We start from the raw sequence: 20,488 nt of genomic DNA, 5'->3' as shown, positions 1-20,488 counted from the left end.
CACACTACTTGACATAAAAGCCTCTAGTTCTCTCTTGGGAACTTGGCAGCCACAGGAGATGCTACAGTCCCTGCCCTGGTGGAGCTTACTGTGCTCCCATGCAGGTCTCTGACGCTTTCCATCTTCTGACACTGATGTCTGAGGGCACGGGACAGAAGCAGCTCACCTGGGTGGAGGAGAAGCCTCCACTGGGATTCTGCTGACCGCTGATCCACTTTGCAATAAGGGATGCAGATGACAGCTCCTCCTGGGAAGGTGTTGACTGCAAGGTGAGGTGAGCCAGGAGCACGTAGGCTGTCATCTCCACTTCAGCAGAAGGAGCTCGGTAGTGATAGTACGGCAGATCAACCTCGGGCTCTTTCCCAGGCCGCTGCCAATGGACAGACCCATCTTCACAAGAGCAAGGAGTGTGGAAAGAAAACAACAGGCAATTATTAGGAGTTATGGAAGGGCAGTTTTTGGTTTTTTTCCAGTCCAGTTGGGAGGACAGAGGCTCCAGGATGTGCCTGTCATGCAGGATGAAGTGGGAAGGGTTAGGTTTACACTTGCTGCAGGTTTACAACTAGTCTGAGACTGCTGAGGCTCAGTCCTCATGCCTGGATACCCCTTGGTCCTAAACTCCACAGTCACACAGGCATTTGTGCACTTGAGCACCTTGAGGGACCAGGGACCTAAAAAGGATGACACTCCTACCCTTTTTGGAGTAGAGATGCTGGGGTCAGGCAGTGACAAGCAATATGAGGCAAAATGACCCCAAAAATGTGACTACCTGTGAGTGGAAAAGGCAAAAGGTGCTGGAGATGCATCCTTCACAACCTTGCTACCCAACTCTCGGGCAAACCCACTGGCCAGCCTGACTTTCCCAGAATGCTTCCAAGTCATGACATGGTTTCCTGGAAGATTCAGAGTTTCTGCTGTGGACTCCAAAACAATCTGTATGTTTGATTTCTCTCTCAGCACGTGCAGCTTTTCCCCGATTTATCACCCCTTGTGCTGTGCAAGGTCAGCTTTGGTCTATGTTGAGCGCATGCACTGGAATGAAGCCGTGGCCGTAAACAGTACTGAGTCTTTGCTAAGCAGTGTCTGGTGTGGCAAGAGGAGCGGGCCGGGGACAGATGCCAGCAGAGTTACCCTTCAGTTCATCACCAGTGGGAACGGTGCCTGCTGTTTCTTGGTGAACTCGGAGTGAAGTTGTAGGACGAGGCACCGAGAGAGGGTTATCAAAAATGCAACCCCTTTGCACAAATCTTTCCTCTCCCTCCATCAACCTGCCCCTCCACAGAAGCCATGTGCTGCAGCCATTGACCCACCAAGAAAAGCCATTTTGTCAAGGGGAGACATAATGCCAGTTGGCTGAAAGAAAGAGGTGGCCGACCAGGAGCACTCACCCTTTTTCACAGCTTCCTTTTCAAGTGAGCTAAGCAATGTTTTCCGTTTCTCCTCCTTCCCTGCCAGGGCGAAGGCATAGGCCATCAGAGCCTTGGTGTAGACATGGCTTTCTTTCTCGTTTGCTGCTGTTTCCAGGCAGAACAGAGCATTACGCACCACTGAGTGCTGAGAAGAGAGAAAGACTGAACTGTAGCAGCAAGAGCTGACACTGAGGTCCATCAGGAATTGGCTGGTACCTATGTATTCTTGACATCACTATTGCCCTGTCTGACGACGCTGTACAATTGCATACCCCTTCCCCTCCAAGTCCAATACCCCCTGAACATATGGGCAGCCAAAGCCTGTTCCTTATCTTGTAGTTGCTTTCCTTTAGTACATCTTGTTTTAATGATTTTTTCCCTCTGGTTTGATATAAAGTCTGTGAAGCCACTTCTCAGCCCTTCTGCCTTGAGAAGAATTACTGGCCTGATAGTTTCTCAGGGCAGAGAGAGTCCTTGGGTATGATTCTTCTCTACAGATATACTTGCTCTCCCTCAGCCATCACACAAAGGTTGTTTTGTGTTTTTAGCCTCTGCTCTACCCTTTCCTTTTTACTGTTTAGTTCCCCTTTTGCAGAGCCTTCTGCAAGACACATGACTATTCCTTATTTATGATGGAAAAACTGGTATAAAATTGAAGTAATACCAATTCAGGAGGGGGGGGGGATGGCATGGCATGATATGATTTGAAGCCTAACAGCACATTTACACCTTGAGCAATGGTCTAGAAGGAAAGAATTGATTTTTCAGTGGCTTTGTACTTTGCCTTCACTGGGTGTATATTGGAAGATGAATTTTTTTGTGCCCACTTTTGGAGAACTAATTCAGCTGCTTTCTGCAAAGCATAAAAATAAAAAATAATTGGTAGTGTCTGTGCCTCACCTGTGGCTTCCTATGCTTACTACTGTTTGTCAGGTAAGTGTTGGAAAGGAATTCACTCTAATGACAGGATGTGGCAATAGATACACATGCTAACAACAGTACTAAAACGTTTTTTATGAGGGGCCTAATAGAGCTTATTTCACTTATAGAAATACTCTGTATGCTTGCTCATAGCATTAAATACCTAAGGGCTGAGCTATGCTAAAGTGTTCTATCAGCTTAACTTGAAGTACATCCATATCCCAATCAAATTCTGACAACCTCTTCAATGGCACTTCTAGACTCAGACAGGGAGATGAAAATCTTCCTTGTTGTCCAATATAGTTCTATCTGAGAGCTTGCCTTCTAAACAGAGCTCATACCAAGGGAAGAATACCCTTCTGGTGAAGTTAATGTCATCCATGTCACCCGCTGACAAAATAATTCTTCCTGCTTGTTATCACAATACAAGGAAAAAAAAAGATTCAATGTAAAAGAGCCTCTACTATGTTTGGAGCAGAGGGGTTGCAGCCCAGCAACCATCCTGGCTCAGCAGTCCTTCTGCTACAATTCACAGCCCAATTTTACCTGCACCAGAGCTTGTCTCACAGTGAGGGGATCACAGACTTGGGGATCAGAATGACCAAACCCAGATTGCTTTTAAATCAGCCTCAGGCTTTTCATGGACTACCTTTTATGATATTCCCTACAGTTATAGCCTATTGCCTATAGATATACCTTATTCCCTGAGCAGTGCCTGGGAATTTTCCCTGGGGATTTTCAACAAATCAATCTGCAAGAGGCAGAGAAAATGAGAATGATTCCCTCAGTGAGCCACCTGAGTGATCCAACAGGAGTGTACTTATTCAACAAACAAAAGGAAGGTTTTGTGGGTATAGGAAACCTATTTTTCTCATTTCAGAGTTTTAAATGTTATTTAACTCACTGTTAATCAAAATTGACCTCTCTTAAAGGAGCAAAAGCATGGTTCTCCACAAAAGTATTCAAAAAAAGATGAAGTGAAATGTGTATGTGGGAGACAGGATTAGACAAGGGAGGAAAATGGAGGAAGAATGTTATTCTGATCTAGGCTTGAATGGAAAGGCCATTCAGACAGAATGCCATCTTTAAAAAGGTAAAGGGACTTGATAATTCATGGAGCCGCTAGCAGGGCACATTGGTACCATCTGTGGCTCAGGGCATGGTACAGACACGTACAGTTACAGGCAGAGGAATCTCCAGCAATGCAATAGTGATGTAGGCTGTCAGTGTGATCTCGTCATTCACTCCACCCTGCAGGAAACCACAAAAGTAGATGTTGATCCCACATAGCATCACTGGCTCCCCGCTACGCTACTTATCATCAACCTGCAGGGACAAATTCTTCCTAGCATCCTTCTCATGCTAAGCCCTTCAGAAGCTGCTATTGGCTTCTCCCCGCTCCTGTGACAGCCCACATCTTTAACTCCCCCTCCTCCCCAACCTGCAAGTGCTGAAATAGCTCTGTTTGTCTCAGAGTGACTTATGGTCCAGTTCCAGCCTCACAAAACCCATGTGGAGCCAACCAGCCAGACACATTACCTTAATGGCATTGTTCAGGAGTGTCCCAGAACTGCGGAAACAGCCATTCTCCTTCTGCTTTTGAGTGAGCCAGACCAAAGCATCCTGGATGTGTCTGTCATCTATGAAGATGTGAGGTCGGGCCTGGGCAAAGGACTTGAGGACAAAGGCTGTGAGCCTGAAAGTGACAGAGTGAACTGAGGTATTCTGAGCCGGCCCTGTATCCATCAAAGGTCACATGGCCCATATAGGCATTGTTGTTTTGGAGGAAAGCAGTGGAGGCTACAGGACTTATCATAGTGGGCTGTTTGGAAACTATGAGCTATTTTAGCGACTTAGTGAGGCAAGGTCAAATGCCAAATGGAGCCTGCCGCTTGTAAACCTGATGGCTGTGAGCTGGCAGGCAATAGCCCTTTGGGCACTCATCAGCCTCTTCTGCTAACAACAAATATCTAAGACATCCTGCATGTCACTCTCGCTTGAATTGAAGAAGAGTGTCAGAGGAAGTAAGTAGGTACCAGTGCAGTATTGCAAACCTAAAAGGCATCTCCCTTAGCATCCTTCCACACTCCATTATCCCATGTTGTCTATGCCTATGATCTGTGATGTCATGATTACAATTTCATTTCCATCTCCATTTCAACCTCAACAATGACCAAGCACAGGAAAACACTGAGGAAAGGGAAGATATGAAAAGCAGAAATAAAAAGCCAGTGGTACCGAAGTCTTACCAGGTATTCCCAGCTTGCCCATAACGTGGCCCAAAGGTACTATAAGAACCATCCCAGTGTTTGTACTTCAATTGCCTTTGATACCCTGAAATGGAAAGTGGAAGAATATTTCAGTTTTCATAGTGCTTTTCAAGGAGCCATGCAAAGGAAATGTAGCAGGCATGGGACACAGTGTCCCTCTCATGGCACGAGTGCGAGCTATGCTGCTCAGTGTTACAATGGGAGTTAAGACAAACCCACAGCTCCAAGTAACTCCATCCTTGAGCTCCTCCTCTCTCCTAAAACACTTGGAAACTGGGTATCTGTGGTCATTACCACTCTGCCCTAAACTCGATAAGGAGAGGTAAATGTATTCGAGGCTTGAGAGAAATAGGAAAATAGTTCCTAAAGGAGAACTGAATACAAAGGTGAGCCCCACACAGAATAGGGACGAAGAAAATAGGATAATTTTCACTGGAGAAGGTGTAAATTTTCTGCAAAATAACTGAGTAAAAAAAGTTTCTGTCAGTCAGCAGATGCACACTGTGTCCAAATGTACTGCTGTTATGTCTGTCAAAATGTCCTAGCTGGTGTGTTGGAATTGTGGCCTAGTTGAAGGTGAGTGATACTTTCTAAATCTTAATCCTAAGGAGAGTCAGAGATCTGCAAAAGTGGCTGACATGATTAATGGTTTTAGCCTGGTTTAGGTACTTCATATATCCCTTTTCTTATGGAGAGAACTCTGAGCTATTGTCAGTCCTGTATTTCTTCAATGTTCCTGTTTGGATGCTGCCTTCTCTCACTCCATACCTCCACCTGAGTGCAGGTTTCTTTCACTCTTTCTGTAAAGATATTGTATTATGTACATTGACCTACTAAATGCTCCCTTTCAGACAATGCACGAGGAAAGCCTCCTCCAGATCATGCATGCCAGTGGCCAACAATGCTCTTACACAGATGCCGAAGGAAGGAATGAACAGAGAAGCAAAAGCTGTTTCCCATCTCACCGCTCACTAAGTATCCAACAGCCTTGGATTTGATCTCCTCACTCAGCTGCCCTGTCTTGTTCAGGTAGTCCAGGACATAGATGTTAGGTGCAAACAGGACCATGTTCTGCTCGCCACAGCCGAATGGCATCTGGAGGAGCTGGTGCAGGTTCTTCATGGCAGTGCCCATGATGTCACCTGGGGAATGGGACAATTTCCAGTGTAAATTAGCACAGTGCAGGGCTTGCCAGTAGACTGAGCATAGCCTGAAGAAGTATGGCAGCGTTTCAAAATAGCATGTGACACTGTAAGGATGCTTCACTTACCTAGCACTGAGAAATATGCTCTGGCTGAGCCGTCCACCACAGTCTCTGGGAGAACTAGGGAGACTGGCTCTGACATTGACTTTTCTGGGATAAAATACAGGTCAATTTGGTTAAAATTCTGGATATATCTACAAGCACAGATAGGAGTTAGGAGGGTGATACACTATTGCCTGCGCAAGAGTTTCCTGCCTTCAACAAGCCCATTCATCTGTAATTTTGTTGTGGAAGCTTCCCATCCTGCAAATTTTGTGTTGGGCCTGCAATACCCTCACACTTGGACTGTCATGGACTTCTACATGGCACTTTCGGCTGGCCTTGACTGACAAAGGCACTTTCCAGCCTATTTTTTTTTGCCTCTTCTGCTTTGGAAAGCAGACCTGGCAGAGTCTCGTTTCTGTTTTTATACCTATATCATGAAAGACATTAGAGATAATCCTATTAAATCCCAGACATTCTTGCCCTACAGGGACCTGGCCAGCCTCAGTTCCCAAGAGATGCTTCCACCTCTGTAATTGCAGGGGCCTTAGCTCTTCTCCCATAGGAAGAATTAGTTTGGATACACATAGAGTTTGTTAAATTTTGTCCAATTCCTATACCTTTCTTCTCAGAGCAGAGCATTCACAAACTTTGTCTTCTCTCTTCATCTTTAGTCTCTATCTCAGCAAATAAAGTCTTAGAAAGAAAAAAGCTCTCACCAGATGCACAGAGCACAGAGTTGTAGGTAGTTTCCACCTCAATCCCTTCCGGCTTGGGAAAAAATACAAAAAGCAAAGAATGAGAAACAACAATAGCAAAGAAAAGGGAGAAATATCAAGAGGGAAACTAAAAGGAACTCTAAGAAAATTGAATACTCATAAATGCTTCTGTGGCAATAACCTCTTTATACTGAAGTCTTTAGAAATCGCTTACAAAGATTTTTCCCCCTCAGCTGAGGATAACTGAAGATTATAACATACTGGCTAACTGCAAACATGAAATTTCATGTTGATTCCTTTCTTATTACTCAGAGACCTTGCAGCTTCACAGTTTATGATACAAGATAACATGTAAGGTGCTGCTACTGACAGTGCTAATAGAACCACAGGGTTTTGGTTTCAGCTGGGACAGTTAGTTTTCTTCCTAGTAGTTGCTAGAGTGCTATGTTTTGTATTTAGTATGAGAATAATGTTGACAACACACCATTGGTTTTGGTTGTTGCTTAGTAGTATCATACTAAATCAAGGACTTTTCAGCTTCTCATGTTCTGCCAGTGGGGAGGCACACAAAGAAGCTGAGTGTAGCCAAAACAGCTGACTCAAGCAAGTTAAAGGGATATTCCATGCCATACAGCATCATGCTCAGTATAGAAAATGGGGAGTTGGCCAGGTGTGAGAGATTCCTGCTTGGAGATGGGCTAGGCATCAATCCTTGTGTGGTGAGCTACTGTATGTTCATCACTTGTTTTCTGTATTCTATTATCATTGTTATTATTCTCTCTCTCTTTTACTGTCCTATTAAACCATCTTTATCTCAGCCTATGAGTTTTACTTTTTTCATTTTTCTTCCCATTCCACTGTGTTTGGGAGGAAGCAAGCGAGCAGCTGTGTGGTGCTTCGCTGCTGGCTGGGTTTCAACCATGACAAGGGCTCTGTCTTCTGAGGTGCTGCCCACCTCAGCCCAATCTAGCAAAAGTTCTCAGGCTGGTAAAAAGTACGTAGGATATCTTATGCAAGAGCTTTGAGAGGTGACAATTAGAGCACTCCAATCCTCCCACAAGGGACAATATAACACTTAAACTTCAAAAACTTCTAGCCTAGCTTTTGAAGTCAGTAAAGAAGCTGTGTTTTCTGTTAAGCTGGTCCAAAACGTCCTGCAAGCACTCAGGAATCAAATATATACTAGAAAACATTTTTTTTTTTGTCAGAGTTCATTTCAGTGAGATCCCCACACCAGGTTTTGTAACCTTCAAATAGGATGGTTCACATTCCTTCATTACTGGTTCCCAACATTTGCAAGCTGTTTTTTTTTTCCCGGCATGTAAAAAAATGGTATTTTTTCACTTTCTCACACGATTAAACTACATTTCCTCTCATTCTTCACTATAAGAAGAGGGAGAAAGATGAAAAGGGGAGGGGAGGAAAAAAAATTAGCATTTAGGATAAACTATGACAGAGCTAAATTTTTCTGTTTGAAAAGGCACCTTCTTGTTTGTTTCAGTATGCCGTTCTGAAGTGCAAATAAGTGAGAAATCCATTGTTTTATTTGATTTTGAACATTTCAACAGAAAATTAAAACCTAAAATCTGTAACTATTTGAAAGATTTTCCTTTCCAGCAGAGAAATTCCTGGGTGAAAGAACATCCTGTTTCCCAACTAGCTGTCAGTGAGGCTTGGTTTCTCAAGGGGCAGGAGATGCCTCAGGGGCTCTGGCACACTCCCTTCTCCCTCCCCAGGGTGCGCTGCCTGGTGCAGGGGATATTGACATCGGTGTGTTTGGGACAATGCAGCCAGAAACAAATTACACTGCATCCACCCCGATAATTAATTATTCAGCCTTGGATGCTAATCTCTGGTTCTATCCAGTCAGGGATTGCTGTAGATTAATTACCTCATTACAATAACAGGATAAAACCAGTAATCTCTCAGACATCCCGACAGAAGTAATTTTAGTGCTCATTCCATTATTTTTCACTCCCCCACCATCTGGGAGAAAAGACTTTATAGTTCTGATCTTCTAGTGTCTTCAAAGAATATAAACACTCCTTTTCCTGAAGGCATATTTGAAATTAGGAGGTTTTCCTGAAATGTTTAACACTTACCTGTGCCCCGATACATGAAATGCACTACACAATCAAATTATTTTGTGAATAAGTAAAACAAAAATTAAAAAAGTAGCCTAATAGATAAGACTGTTGTTCCATCATTAGATTCCGGTTAGAGAACATTTTCTAAAGTTACATATTACAAGAATCCTGGCTCTGCCTTACTGAAAATTGGAATGTCTGCAATGTTCTGTAAGGAACATGTTATATATTATTCTTGGCTTTGTTAATATGACTATTCCTTCCTATCATGCATAGGATTGACAAAATTATGATGTGATATTTCACTATACAACAAGCTAGTACTTTTTGTTTGCTATTTGTATCAGAGAGAGTCTTACACTGTGGATTCATTTTATGACTGGCTATTTATCTTGGCAAATACTGTGGTTTTATCATTGCAAAACATTGCTTAAGAAAAAATGTGCAAAGGAATGCAAAAATAAAACGTTAGTTCATACTGTTTTGAACATTCTTAAAAGTGGAATAAGGCCAATTCAAAACAATAATGGTAGTTTGTCTGGAAATATTTGTAGATTGTGATAATTCTTCCATATTCCGGAGTACTGTCCTTATGCTGGAGGAGCTACATAAAGTTTCTGGCAAGTATTTCATTTTCAACCTACCCCTGTGATTGATTGCAGGTAAACCCAAGGAGTTCTCATTTATCTCCCAGGTGATGTATTTGGGACAAAACTGTCACGGTTACCTGCCTTATTATCACTGTCCCACCATGTAATACAGTACCCTGCTTTTGTTATGAAATGGCAGCGTTATGACTTATGTGCTTTATTGACCTGTGTGAGATTTATCAGTGCTTCCTTTATTAAAAGCATTCAGAAGAGCCACACAAGCCGTCATTGCTACTATCATGGCTGAACCAGAAAACCTATATCATACAGCAACTGTTGCTGTGGAGCGTGAAATTGTTATTAGTTTCCTATGCCACCAAAATCAGCAGCCCACATACCTCCACCAGCAGCTGTCTGATGACTGTGTCTTTCCGTCCTTTCTCAGGGGTCTCCACAATGGCATTCCCACAGGGCTGCTGGTTCTGCAGGGCCTCAGTGGTCACTGAGAACTCCACCTGCCCTGAAGGAAACAGGGGTCAAACAGACCTGCTGGGCAGCGTCAGGGAAGTGTGAGTTTGTATTTGTGCTGGGCACTCTCTGGTGTACTACAGAGAAGCTTTTCCTGGAGAAGAACTAACCCCGAGATAGCGTTTTATCTTGATCCAGCTGCAGCCTTCCAGGCCACCTCCTTTGTGATGGCCACCCAAGTAGGTGTTACTCCATCAGCAAGAAGTGTAGTGGAGGCATAGGTCCTGGAAATGAAACAGTCTTGTTCTGGGAGACTTCAGAGAAAGTAAGCTTTGGTTATAGCTTTTTAGATGCAACCAAATTAAGGTAAGACATTCTCAGCTCCATAACAGGAATGTCTGAGTGTATTGAGGGAATTTGTGATTTCTATTCAAACGTTAAGAAAACAATGGCCCATAACACTTAAATAGTTTGTTTAGGATCTGGAAACTGCATCCCAGAGTAGTGTCTCAAGCTCAGAGTTGGAATTCTCACTTCTGACACACACAAGATCCTTCCAGACAATTCTGGAGTCACCTAGCTCCTCACACCAAAGATCTGATGTCATCCACAGGTATCCAATGCTGGTATTTTCTTGTTGTCCAGTGTCTTACCTAGAGATTCCAGTATTACTGCCCAGGCAACAGTTTTCCTTTCATTCATGCAGATGCAGTAGGATTCTTCCTGCTTCTCTACTGATGTAGCAAGGAAATTAGTAGATTCAGCCAGAGACACACTGACCTGCCGATTGGACAGAGAGGTGTCATGAATGTTGGAATTGCAGAGAAGATGGGGTTACTTCTGACAGTGCAGTACATGGAAATGGGGAGTGGAGCTGGTTATACTGTGGGACTGAGCACCTTACGGATATTGCAGAGCAAGAACTGGCTGACAAACAGGGAAAAGACTGAGATGTGCAAGAGATCGGGGAGTAAGTGTAGAGAACAGGATTTGCTTCTTTGGAAAGGAAGTAAATTCTGGGAAATAGAGAGCATGGATCAGTATTATGTGTAAAGGCAAAACAATGACTACAAACTTAGCCACTAATTAAAACCCCCCACCCCCTCGTGATTAGTTAGATAAAGAGGTAAAAGAGTAGCAGTGGAAAATTAGTATGGGAACAAGCAAGAGTGGAATAATGAGCTTGAAATTAGCAAAAAAACCCCAGGAAAGAACGAAATAAATGAGAGTGCGTTGAAGTGGCTGGATCATCTCCTCTCCTTCTGTCAGCTTCCTTTTAGAATAAAAACTTATATTTATAAAAAACTGAGCACAGGTTATTGAGATTTTGTTTGAATAACCTCCTAAATTATCTCTTTTTAAAATTCTCTCTTTTTTTTTTTCTTTTTGCTAGTGAAAGAATGCAGATAAGAATAGTAAAGCTATATAGTTCTGCTCAGTGTCTTAGGTGCAGATGCAATAAATCACAGGAAATCTGCATATTCCAACAAATCTGGTGTGATATCTTATGAATTGTTTATATGAGATAAGACTAAAGGCTGAGCAAAGGTATACACTCCAGTGAACCTGAAGTTTCCATGTGGGTATGCAAGACACTGTGGTCTATGGATAATCCAAGTTTCATGTTTCTATAGGACAATGACATAAATCAGTGACAACGCTGGGGGCCTCAGTAGCAAAGCTCTTGGTTCTGAATCCAACACAGACTTTTAAAACTTTGTCAGAAAAACATATTCGCCTTTCATTAAATACACCAAGAGTTCCTACATACATATACCTATATGAAATTATAGCCAGAAACCAGCCATTTGGCTTAGGAAGCCATGTTACAAGTGACCCATTGTAGCTTTCCCTAAGCTGTTAGGCCGAGTATAATTCTGAATGTGTCTTACCCTGATGCAGGTCGTCAAGTAGTTGAAAACGGTAGCTTTGAGCAGGAAAGACTCACCACGCACCACAGAGTAGGGCATGGTGAGCTCTACAAAGAAAGGCTGAAAGGCTCTGAGGGACACTGTTGGGGACAGTCCAAAGCCCGTGTCTGCTGAGGTGCAGAAAGCATTGGCTTTCCACTCGGTGATGGTGTCAGGGATGGTCACATCTAGATCAGCATTTCCCTCAGAGCTGGCGAGGGACAGAGAACAAGATTTCAGCCATATTCTGGTGATTATCTATGTTTTTCTCAGCTTACTGAACAACATCTGGTGACAGCAAACTCATGACCAGTTGGGGTATGGGTACTGGCTTTTGCATGTCCTCCCAATGCATCCTGTACTTGGTGACCTTGAAAAAATCCCTCTGTATACTAGAAATAGCCCTCTTACTGAAAAGTGGATACTTTCATTGAAGTTTAACTACTTTTTGCCCCAGTGACCACACTCTACATTCCCATAAACACTTACTTCACTGAAACTATGTCCCAGATCCATGTCTCAGGAAAGTACTTCCGGATAGTTTCCACAGGACTGCCATCAACCATATGTTCTCCTATATCATATTCCAAATCTTCAAGCAGATTCAATGCAGCGACTAGCAAGTTTGTTCAAGGACAGGAAGAAAGAAAGAGATTTAGAACTCCATTCTAAATCAGGACACTTTCCTTCCACGTAGTGGTTATTCTAGGCTAAAATATTAAAATTGAAAGAACAACTCTGAAACCTTGTCCACTGGAAACAAATGTTTTTCTCTGTTGTCATCTCTGTATTTCATTTTTCTTATTGTTGCTGCTCTTCTTACAGAGATTAGATGGGATTGAGCCTTCTTCCCCCACTGTGAGCAAATCCAGCAGTGACAAAAGAGCTATGTGTGGCGATTTTATCGAGAGTACATTACTATTGCAAGACAGAGTCAAATGTGGAATTTACTGTCTCCAGATTTGCACATAAAACTAGTTGCACATAGCTTCCTAAATTTGGTGAAGATTTGATTGTGTTTACACACAGCCATAACCAGACGCCATACTTATCCCTCCCCTCCTTCATCTAAGACTCTTTTGAGATGAATATGGGTCTCTACAACTCTGGCCTTTAGCAAATAAACAGTTTCAGAACAGGGAGATGCTTTCTCACAGTGTTGCATAGTGTTGTGTCTTTTGAAAGGCTTTCCATCAGCCTTAGTAGGGTTTCCATCTTCTCAAAGTAGCCTGCTGTCTGAGGCCATCTTCATTTTGCATTTCAAACCCCCAAATCTGATCTGTTACGAATAGAAGGCTAGAAGTTATCCCTGGAGCAAAAGCTATCATTTTTTTAATAGAAGCTGGGATACAGGCCCAGAAAAGTCAGTGACTGGAAGTGATATAGGAGAGTGTTTTATATAGCCTTTCCAATCTCAGAAATATTCAGAAAAAAAAAAGTAATATTATTCTGTCTTCATGGTCACTGAAGCTGCAGAGAAGTGATGCGACCTACCCAGCCTGTTATAGTCCTGTGAATGGAAAAGCTGGGGACAGAATCAAATTTCTCAGTCCCAGAGCATTAAAAAAACTATTCATGGAACTGTACCACTTTCTCATTTATCTTCCCATTTTTGCCTTAGTTATTCCTCTAGCTATTGCTAGAACATGACTACCTATAAGTAAAGGCTCCTTTTTTTCACTTTCCATAGCTGGATGTTTCCATCCATCTGATGGAAAAAACCCACTACTTCATGCTGGCACAGTCTATCCAGTGTAGATAGATTTTCTTAGTGCCTGCAGAATCGCTGCTGTCTATCATGAGAGTCACCAAACACACATAGTTCTATCCAGGCACATCTGTCTAGCTGAGGGTAGAAAGGTAAGGTATAGTAGTTTCATATTTCAGGACTGAAGCCAGAAAGGCTTGATCTTGAATTAGGTCAGGACCATATGACAAGAGAATCTGATCTTCCTGGTGTAATTAATATTCAAAGAAGTAGAGGGTGGTAAATTTTAGGTACTTCTGTGGGAAGTAATCTTACTAGGACTGCTGTAACCCCTTTCCATCATGAGTCCTGGATAATGCTGGCAGACTTCAGGCTTATGGATCTTGTTGCTAGTGAAGACTTTTAGGCCCAATTCCTAGTTAAAAAAGAGAAAAAAGAGAAAAAATAGCAAACAGCTTTGGAAATAAAGTATTTTTATTATGTCAAGAATAGACATACTTATGCTTGGTATTGATTAGGATAACAAAGGTTTGTATATAAGTGTCAGATAGACTGATTCAACTCAGAGACTTTATCACGTTGTACTCATCCTAAGGCTAAATATTGGCGTGATCAGCTGGAAAACTAAGGCCACAAGTCTACGCTGGAGACATCTGCCTGGGTAAAAATGACATGTGTGAAAAGCATTAGATTAAGGATATCCAGAAAACCTTGTGCACTTCTCTTTAGATGGGTATAAGTGTGTTTGTGGGTTATCAAAGTAACTGACACTTTATTACAAAGACCTGTCTACACCAGACAGAGAAGATGCATGACTGTGGAAGGGTTTCTACTGTTATGGTACTAGGCATCACTTCTCAGGACTGTTTCCTTACATGAGCCCATTCACTGGTGTATCTGCTAGAAACGAGGAGACTCTTCAGAGTTTCAATGGCTCAGGAAAGCACTCAGTTACCAGTGATTGGCCTACATAGATGCAGTTATGGGCCTGGTTATAATGTTGCATACAAAAGTTAGCAAGTCAAAGCAACGTTCACTAAAAAGCTCTTCAGGACAGGGGAGAAGTAGAGAGGAGACAGTATTCCAAAAAGGAATAACAAACTAAAACAAAAGGCTGGTGCTTACTTTGAGAATGTCATAGGCATCACCTTCGCCATCAGGAGAAATGGGCACGTAGATGAATCCATTTAATAATACATTGTCAAGTGACACACAAGGGTTTACATTGTCTTCTTCCAGGTAGTAGTCCTTGAAGCTATAACCCCGGATTTGCTTCAGTGGGAGGAGATCATACACCTGGGGAAACGCAAATAACCATGAAAAAGTGACAGGCACTATTCAGCACTCCTTTGATAAAAGCCAGCTTCTGAAAAGCAACTGTACTGAATGCAGCTACAAAAATATGTGGCCCCATGATGACAGTGGTGTCAATCGTAGTTGAAGAACTGGTTTGTTCTTGTACTTGCTCATTACCAGAAATAACCAAGACTTACAGAGCTGGGAGAGAGCTCATCTTCAGGCTTCATGAGGAGAACACTCTTGTCCACAGCACGGAGGGCACACAGGGATCTTGGTGAGGTACGGAGTTGCAGGCTTGCATTGGAGGCAGGAAGACCTTCCTTGGGTGCAAAAGTCAGTCTGACCTGCAACCCCCAAAAAAGTTAAAGTAGCCACTTTTCCAGATGTGTTATGTGCTATTATACTGAAGCATATAGCCTTGTGAGTTGAGCTCTGCTCTTCAACCTATATTGAGCTTTGACCAATGTAATTGATAATGACTAATGATTCTCTTTCTTATTCTGTCTTGCTCCACTTTTTATAGTTATAGCTTTGTGACTTATTCTGGAGTTTCAGTCAGTAATCCTCAGTCAACATCTGGTCAGACTATTTCATGAACCCAGTGTGAATTCTGCCTCCATTCTGGAACTTATAACTGAACTATTACCCACAAGACAAACAGGGGTTACATAAACCTTGACTTATACTCACTTTATTGGGGAGGCAACTTTCAACCTGGAAATCTGCTGAACTGGCGATGACTTCGCCACTGGATAAAGTGGTATACACAAGCATCCGTGCCAGGGGAGCAATAGTTGAGTCAACAGGGAAGGTCAACTGAAACGTTCCATAAGCTAACAGAGAGAAAAAAAGCTAAGCACCATGCAGGAAGTTCCAGTATATGCATTTGCCTTCCTTAGGTATAAAAGTAAGGTTCACTCATGCTGAACATTTTTCGTTAGCAGTAGCAGGAACTACTTCAACTGTTGCTGAAGACATCTGCATTCAAATAGTGATCATGTAATAGCCAAATGGCATGAATTTGGTGGGCCTCGACATGCCTTCTAAATTCTCCCCTGTTAACCTCTGGCATAAGTTCTTGATGTTCCCACCCTCTTTCTTCCTCAAGCTCTAAGATCTTCTGCAGTATACAAAAAACAGATGAGGGAACGAATGTAGAAATAAGAGATTGTTGTAAAGAGTGACAGCAGTCAATGCTGCAGAGTGTCTGAAAGAATACCAACAAAATTACTGTCAAGCAAGCATTTAGCTGGAGCACCAAGCTATCACTCCCACTCCCAAAGACTTCCTATCTGGGCCTGAGCTTCATGTCGCCATCTGAACAAAAGTGGTAGAACATGTCTTGTTATGAGTCAGGGTGTTAGTTTAGTCACTACTACTAGTGAGGGTGCAGAGTGTTCTATGAACATGCAGCACGCAAGATCTTTTACTTCCACATACTGTTTATACCCACTGCAATCCGACTCCTCATAGACTTCCAAAATGTCTCCCTGGTCTCATTGTTGAAAGACTTTTAAAGGTATAGCTGGCTTCAGTTACTGAAATGTGGAATCTCTGGACATTTATATGAATGAAATGGAATATATTGGTTAAAATATGAGTATGTGTGTGTTTGCGTGCTTATAAGGAAGAAACAATGCCAGAAAATAAGACAGAAAGTGAGAGAGGGAAAAGGAGACCTTCTTCCTGCTTTCTCTACATGTGAGTCTTACAACACTAGTAAGCTTTCACAGTCTGAATAGAGTGTTTGGAAGAAAGCATTGGTATGAAGAAAAAATGACCAAAACATCATGTAATTTTCTGTTGAATTTTCTAAAATTTTCTGATCAAAAAAGTAGCAGCTGACAGAACTCAGAGAAAATAAAACTAACCCAAGCCACTTAATTTAAAAAGATGTAATTTTAGAAATACCTTTCTATGCCAACATAAGATGTTTGAATAGAAATAATTTTTCTATGTCCTCCTCTGCCCCTGAATTATCATCAGAGATGCTAAAAATGCATGTTTCTGCTTACCATTGTCAGGATTCACAGCCAGATCATAGGTGTCTGCTAATATAATGCCTCCCTTGGCCATCACCTGTGTGACAGAGAAACTTTCCTGTTAAAATTGCTACTGATGTTGAAGGGAATAAGAATTAGTAACTGGGTTAATTGTAGAATGTGATTATGAATAGCACTGCCAACTGTGAGCATATTCAAGAAGATACTAAGCAAGCACCAGACTGGAATTTACTGTGTCTTTGGGGACAGAAATATTCTTTCCTCATTGGTCAGGCCTGGCTTCGTTTTTGTATGTACTTTATATAGAGATCAGGCTCAAATGCACACATAAGTTTGGGGGTCAAATGCAGATGTCTAACAATTTGGAGCAGACTGATGATGAACAGTTCTTTTTGCTCCACTCTCAGTTGCATTCTGATATAGTCTGGAGACAATTTCAATCAAAACTAACTTGATAACTTACACAGAGTTAGAATAGAAGAGCATAGGCTGTAAATAAGAAGAGCTTGAATAAGGTATCTAAAGTCAGGCAGTAAGGAACAGCCTGAACCCCAGCTATAATTTCCTCATTTCTAGAAGAAGCTTCCTTTTTTACAACCAAATTGGCCTTTTATAAATTGCTTTTAAAGTGAGGTATCTATTCCATAGCACCATATTTTAATCTAAAGAGATAGGATCCATACCTATCAAAAAGTAAGTTCCTTAATTCTTTGGTTACCTGCTGTATTTATATACTTAAGACCAGCTTTCCTAGGCTACTGGGATAAAGAGGAATCTTGTGCTTCAGTTTATTGTTAGCAGTCTTGAAAGTAAGCACATGGGCATCTCTACCACAGGTTTCAACTCTTTTTTTTTTGTAATATCAGCCTAAGTCCTCCTGATGTTCTGTACAAGCTATCAGAACAGGAGTGTCTGTTGCACTGATTTCTTTGAGATCTCCAAGATTACTCCCAACTCTTCTACTAGTGTCACTAAATGGAAATCCAGAAAAACAAATTAAAGGGGAGAGAAGTTCTATTTGAACATTCATCTGATTCTTCCTGTTCTCCCAAACAAAACTGATAGAATGTTGTTCAGTCACAATTGAATTAGTCTCTCTTTCTGCACCCCAAAATGAAATAATTCATGGTTCCCATTATTGTTCCAGTTACTGTGGTATCCCTGACTTTTCATCATTGCCTGATATGAACTAAGCTTTTTGAACTTTTCCAATGTTGTAGTTGCTTTAGTTTCAGTGGTCAGATGACTATCAAAGGGCAAAACTGAGCAGGTGACTGCTTTCCTCCTCAACTTTCACCTTCTTGTTGTAGGATGCTAGTTTCTGAGCTTTGACCATTTATGAACTAGAATTTGGAATGGGGGAAACTGGGAGTCGAGTTTTGAAAAGGGTGTCTTGGATGGCTGCACCTAAGATAATGCTCTCTCCATCAATATTTTCTCTCTCTTCTCTTTTTCATAAAACATGTGCATCCTAACCATGTCTTTACACAGAAGACAACAGGAAGAACATTATGGAAACATTTTTAAATCCCACTGCCACAGGCCACGCTTTCAGTTTCAAACTCTCTCTGTCATTACTGGCTAAGGACTGACCATGTAGCTGTGCTGTGGTTGCTCATGATAGAAGGCAAACATATGTGTCACAGTGCTCTCTGTGGCCATAGATCAAAGTAACCAGAAATAATTCTTACCAAATAGTAAATGACAATTTCCTTCTGCTCTCTTATGGCCTCTGATGTGAAGATATAGTGCACCTGGATCTCCGTCGGGGAGCCACAAGTTAATTTCTCAGGCTTTGGCTCAATTTTGAGGAAACTCTTACTAGGGGAGTAAAATCGACTTATTCTACGTATGGCATGCTCATATGAAGGTGTGATCCAGTCACTGTCATAACAGTTCAGTTCAGGTTTATGATCAGCCTGATAAAGAATAATAAAAAAAACATTTACAGCTGACCAAATGCAGGTGACAAGTCCCATGAAAGCTCACAGAAAAAACATCTATGTTCTGTATTTGCCACTCTTAGATGAAGGTAGAGAATATGAACAAAAGACACAGAGAAGAAAGGCAAACTGCCAGGAAACTTGTTTTATCTTCCAGTTGGCAGAAAGACTGTTAACACATGGATAGAGATTTCCCCAGCTGATCAGAAAGACAGAGGCTTACCCCACTCCCTCTGCCCTGTCTCTGTCACTTACTCGGATTTCCAGGGAGGCTTGTGTAAAGGTGGTAGTGTCTATGGAAAACCAGGATTGTCCCAGCTCATCTGTAGTGTAATTCCCTTTGTATCTGTCTCCATCCACAGAAATCATGATGGTTTCATTGGCAATTGGAGCATCAGTGCCATCTACTATTTTCACCTAACAGAGCAAAACCAAACTTCAGGTTTTGGACTAGAGAAAGAAAATAATTCCCAGTTCTTAAAGCCTCTTCCCCCTTTTCCTCCTTGCCACCAGGATGTTTCTCACAGAGAAGAACAAAAGATATGAATGTGGAAATGTGTTCAGTGAGTCCTGAGTTGCCTGAGGCAGCTACTGAGAAAATTCTCAGCAAAACAATGTGATTGACACAGGGAAATCATCTGTCATAGCCCTAAGTTTTAATTCCGCTGGCTAGCTTCATCTGGGACCTCCACCACATGTCATCCGCCTCTTGGTTCAGGAACTCTAAGTTCAGGCTTGTGCCTTATCCTTACTAAATCTACATTGGAGGTAGACCTACACTCACAGCTTTTTCTCCTGCTGTTTCCTCCCAATTAACTGTACTTTCTTGGTTGGATTCAGCCCTGGGTCATCACCTCTTATTGTCCAGTGTTTGATGGACTCTTGGTGGAACCTGTTGTTGTCACCAATCTGCTCTGCTCGATTTGATTAGGTACTGCGGTACCGTGCCTTTGCTCATGATGTCACTACACGTACTTCTGTTCTGGTCACCCTTTGCACACAGACAATGTTCCCTTGTGGAACAACACACACCTGCTTCTCCCTGATGTTATTCTCATGTATCAGAACAATGGGCCTTTTATTCTGTACTGGGCTGACTGCTAGGAGGTTCAGGGCCATGTGTTTGTTAGAGTGACCCAATTGATAGTAATTTCTCTGCCTGTGCAGAAGCAGAGGAAGGTGGACCATGTCATCTGCTATTCTTTCTGATGGGACTGGGCACCTGTTGGTTTTCTATGCCATTCGTTGTCCAGGGTCTCAGAAGTTACCTACCCTCCCAAAGAGTGGTATCCCTGGTCTGTACTGAGAGTCCAGCAGGTCAAAGCTGATTTTGCTCATGACGGGTGTGATTCCACAGGACCCTGTTCCGGTGATCTCTATTCCTGGGAGAGAGCAGAGTCAAGAGAAATTATTAATGAATGGCAGAATTTCTGGACCTGTCACTGCACTTTCCTTGCTTTTGCTGGTCTCTCCTGTGATGGCCTGCCATCACTTTGCCATCTCCATGTGATACACACCTGTGCCATCTTCTGTGATCTTGCCTTCTACCTCAATGCTCATGTCATATCCCCTGCGCTGGAGTTGAAATATCTTGGTCCTTACCACACCAGAAACACACCCACGAGCATCTGCCTAAGCAGAGAATTGGAGGGAAAGTTGTAATTCCATCAACAAATTTGCTCCCAAATAGATACCCCAAACCCAACATGCTTAGCTTCTTTAATGAATTCCCAGCCTTATGTTCTAGAAGCCAAGACCAGAAGTTGTTTACAGATTGTTTCCTAGTGTTTCCTGCACACATTTTCTGTGTTCTGTGAGGTACTATATACTCAGTTCTCCAAGATATGCACTAGTTTCTTTGTTAACTCCCTCCTATCTTGATTCTCTCTCCTCATGTTTCTTCTGTTGTCTTCAC

At 42.2% G+C, this 20,488-nt stretch overlaps 1 protein-coding gene across 1 annotated transcript in view; it reads right to left on the bottom strand.

Annotated features, from left to right (window-relative positions):
- LOC104060659 (alpha-2-macroglobulin) overlaps positions 1 to 20,488 on the bottom strand; it is a 39,730-nt gene that overhangs the window by 6,597 nt on the left and 12,645 nt on the right. Inside the window, exons 9-29 of the mRNA XM_054069183.1 lie at positions 20,091 to 20,205; positions 19,846 to 19,955; positions 18,829 to 18,990; positions 18,322 to 18,549; positions 16,643 to 16,706; positions 15,318 to 15,460; positions 14,822 to 14,971; positions 14,454 to 14,624; positions 13,644 to 13,743; positions 12,110 to 12,236; positions 11,603 to 11,831; positions 10,364 to 10,490; positions 9,641 to 9,762; positions 6,566 to 6,617; positions 5,871 to 5,954; positions 5,566 to 5,742; positions 4,580 to 4,664; positions 3,870 to 4,026; positions 3,507 to 3,581; positions 1,389 to 1,554; positions 167 to 390 (exon numbers count right to left, since the gene is read on the bottom strand). Of these exons, the coding sequence (XP_053925158.1) occupies positions 167 to 390; positions 1,389 to 1,554; positions 3,507 to 3,581; positions 3,870 to 4,026; positions 4,580 to 4,664; positions 5,566 to 5,742; positions 5,871 to 5,954; positions 6,566 to 6,617; positions 9,641 to 9,762; positions 10,364 to 10,490; positions 11,603 to 11,831; positions 12,110 to 12,236; positions 13,644 to 13,743; positions 14,454 to 14,624; positions 14,822 to 14,971; positions 15,318 to 15,460; positions 16,643 to 16,706; positions 18,322 to 18,549; positions 18,829 to 18,990; positions 19,846 to 19,955; positions 20,091 to 20,205 (2,868 nt within the window). The remainder of the gene's footprint in view (positions 1 to 166; positions 391 to 1,388; positions 1,555 to 3,506; positions 3,582 to 3,869; positions 4,027 to 4,579; positions 4,665 to 5,565; positions 5,743 to 5,870; positions 5,955 to 6,565; positions 6,618 to 9,640; positions 9,763 to 10,363; positions 10,491 to 11,602; positions 11,832 to 12,109; positions 12,237 to 13,643; positions 13,744 to 14,453; positions 14,625 to 14,821; positions 14,972 to 15,317; positions 15,461 to 16,642; positions 16,707 to 18,321; positions 18,550 to 18,828; positions 18,991 to 19,845; positions 19,956 to 20,090; positions 20,206 to 20,488) is intronic.

The sequence above is a fragment of the Cuculus canorus genome, chromosome 1 (genome assembly GCF_017976375.1).
Source record: "Cuculus canorus isolate bCucCan1 chromosome 1, bCucCan1.pri, whole genome shotgun sequence".
In the NCBI taxonomy this organism is placed as follows: Eukaryota; Metazoa; Chordata; class Aves; order Cuculiformes; family Cuculidae; genus Cuculus; species Cuculus canorus.
Note: the sequence above shows the minus strand (reverse complement) of the source record. Positions and strands in the feature narration are given on the sequence as shown.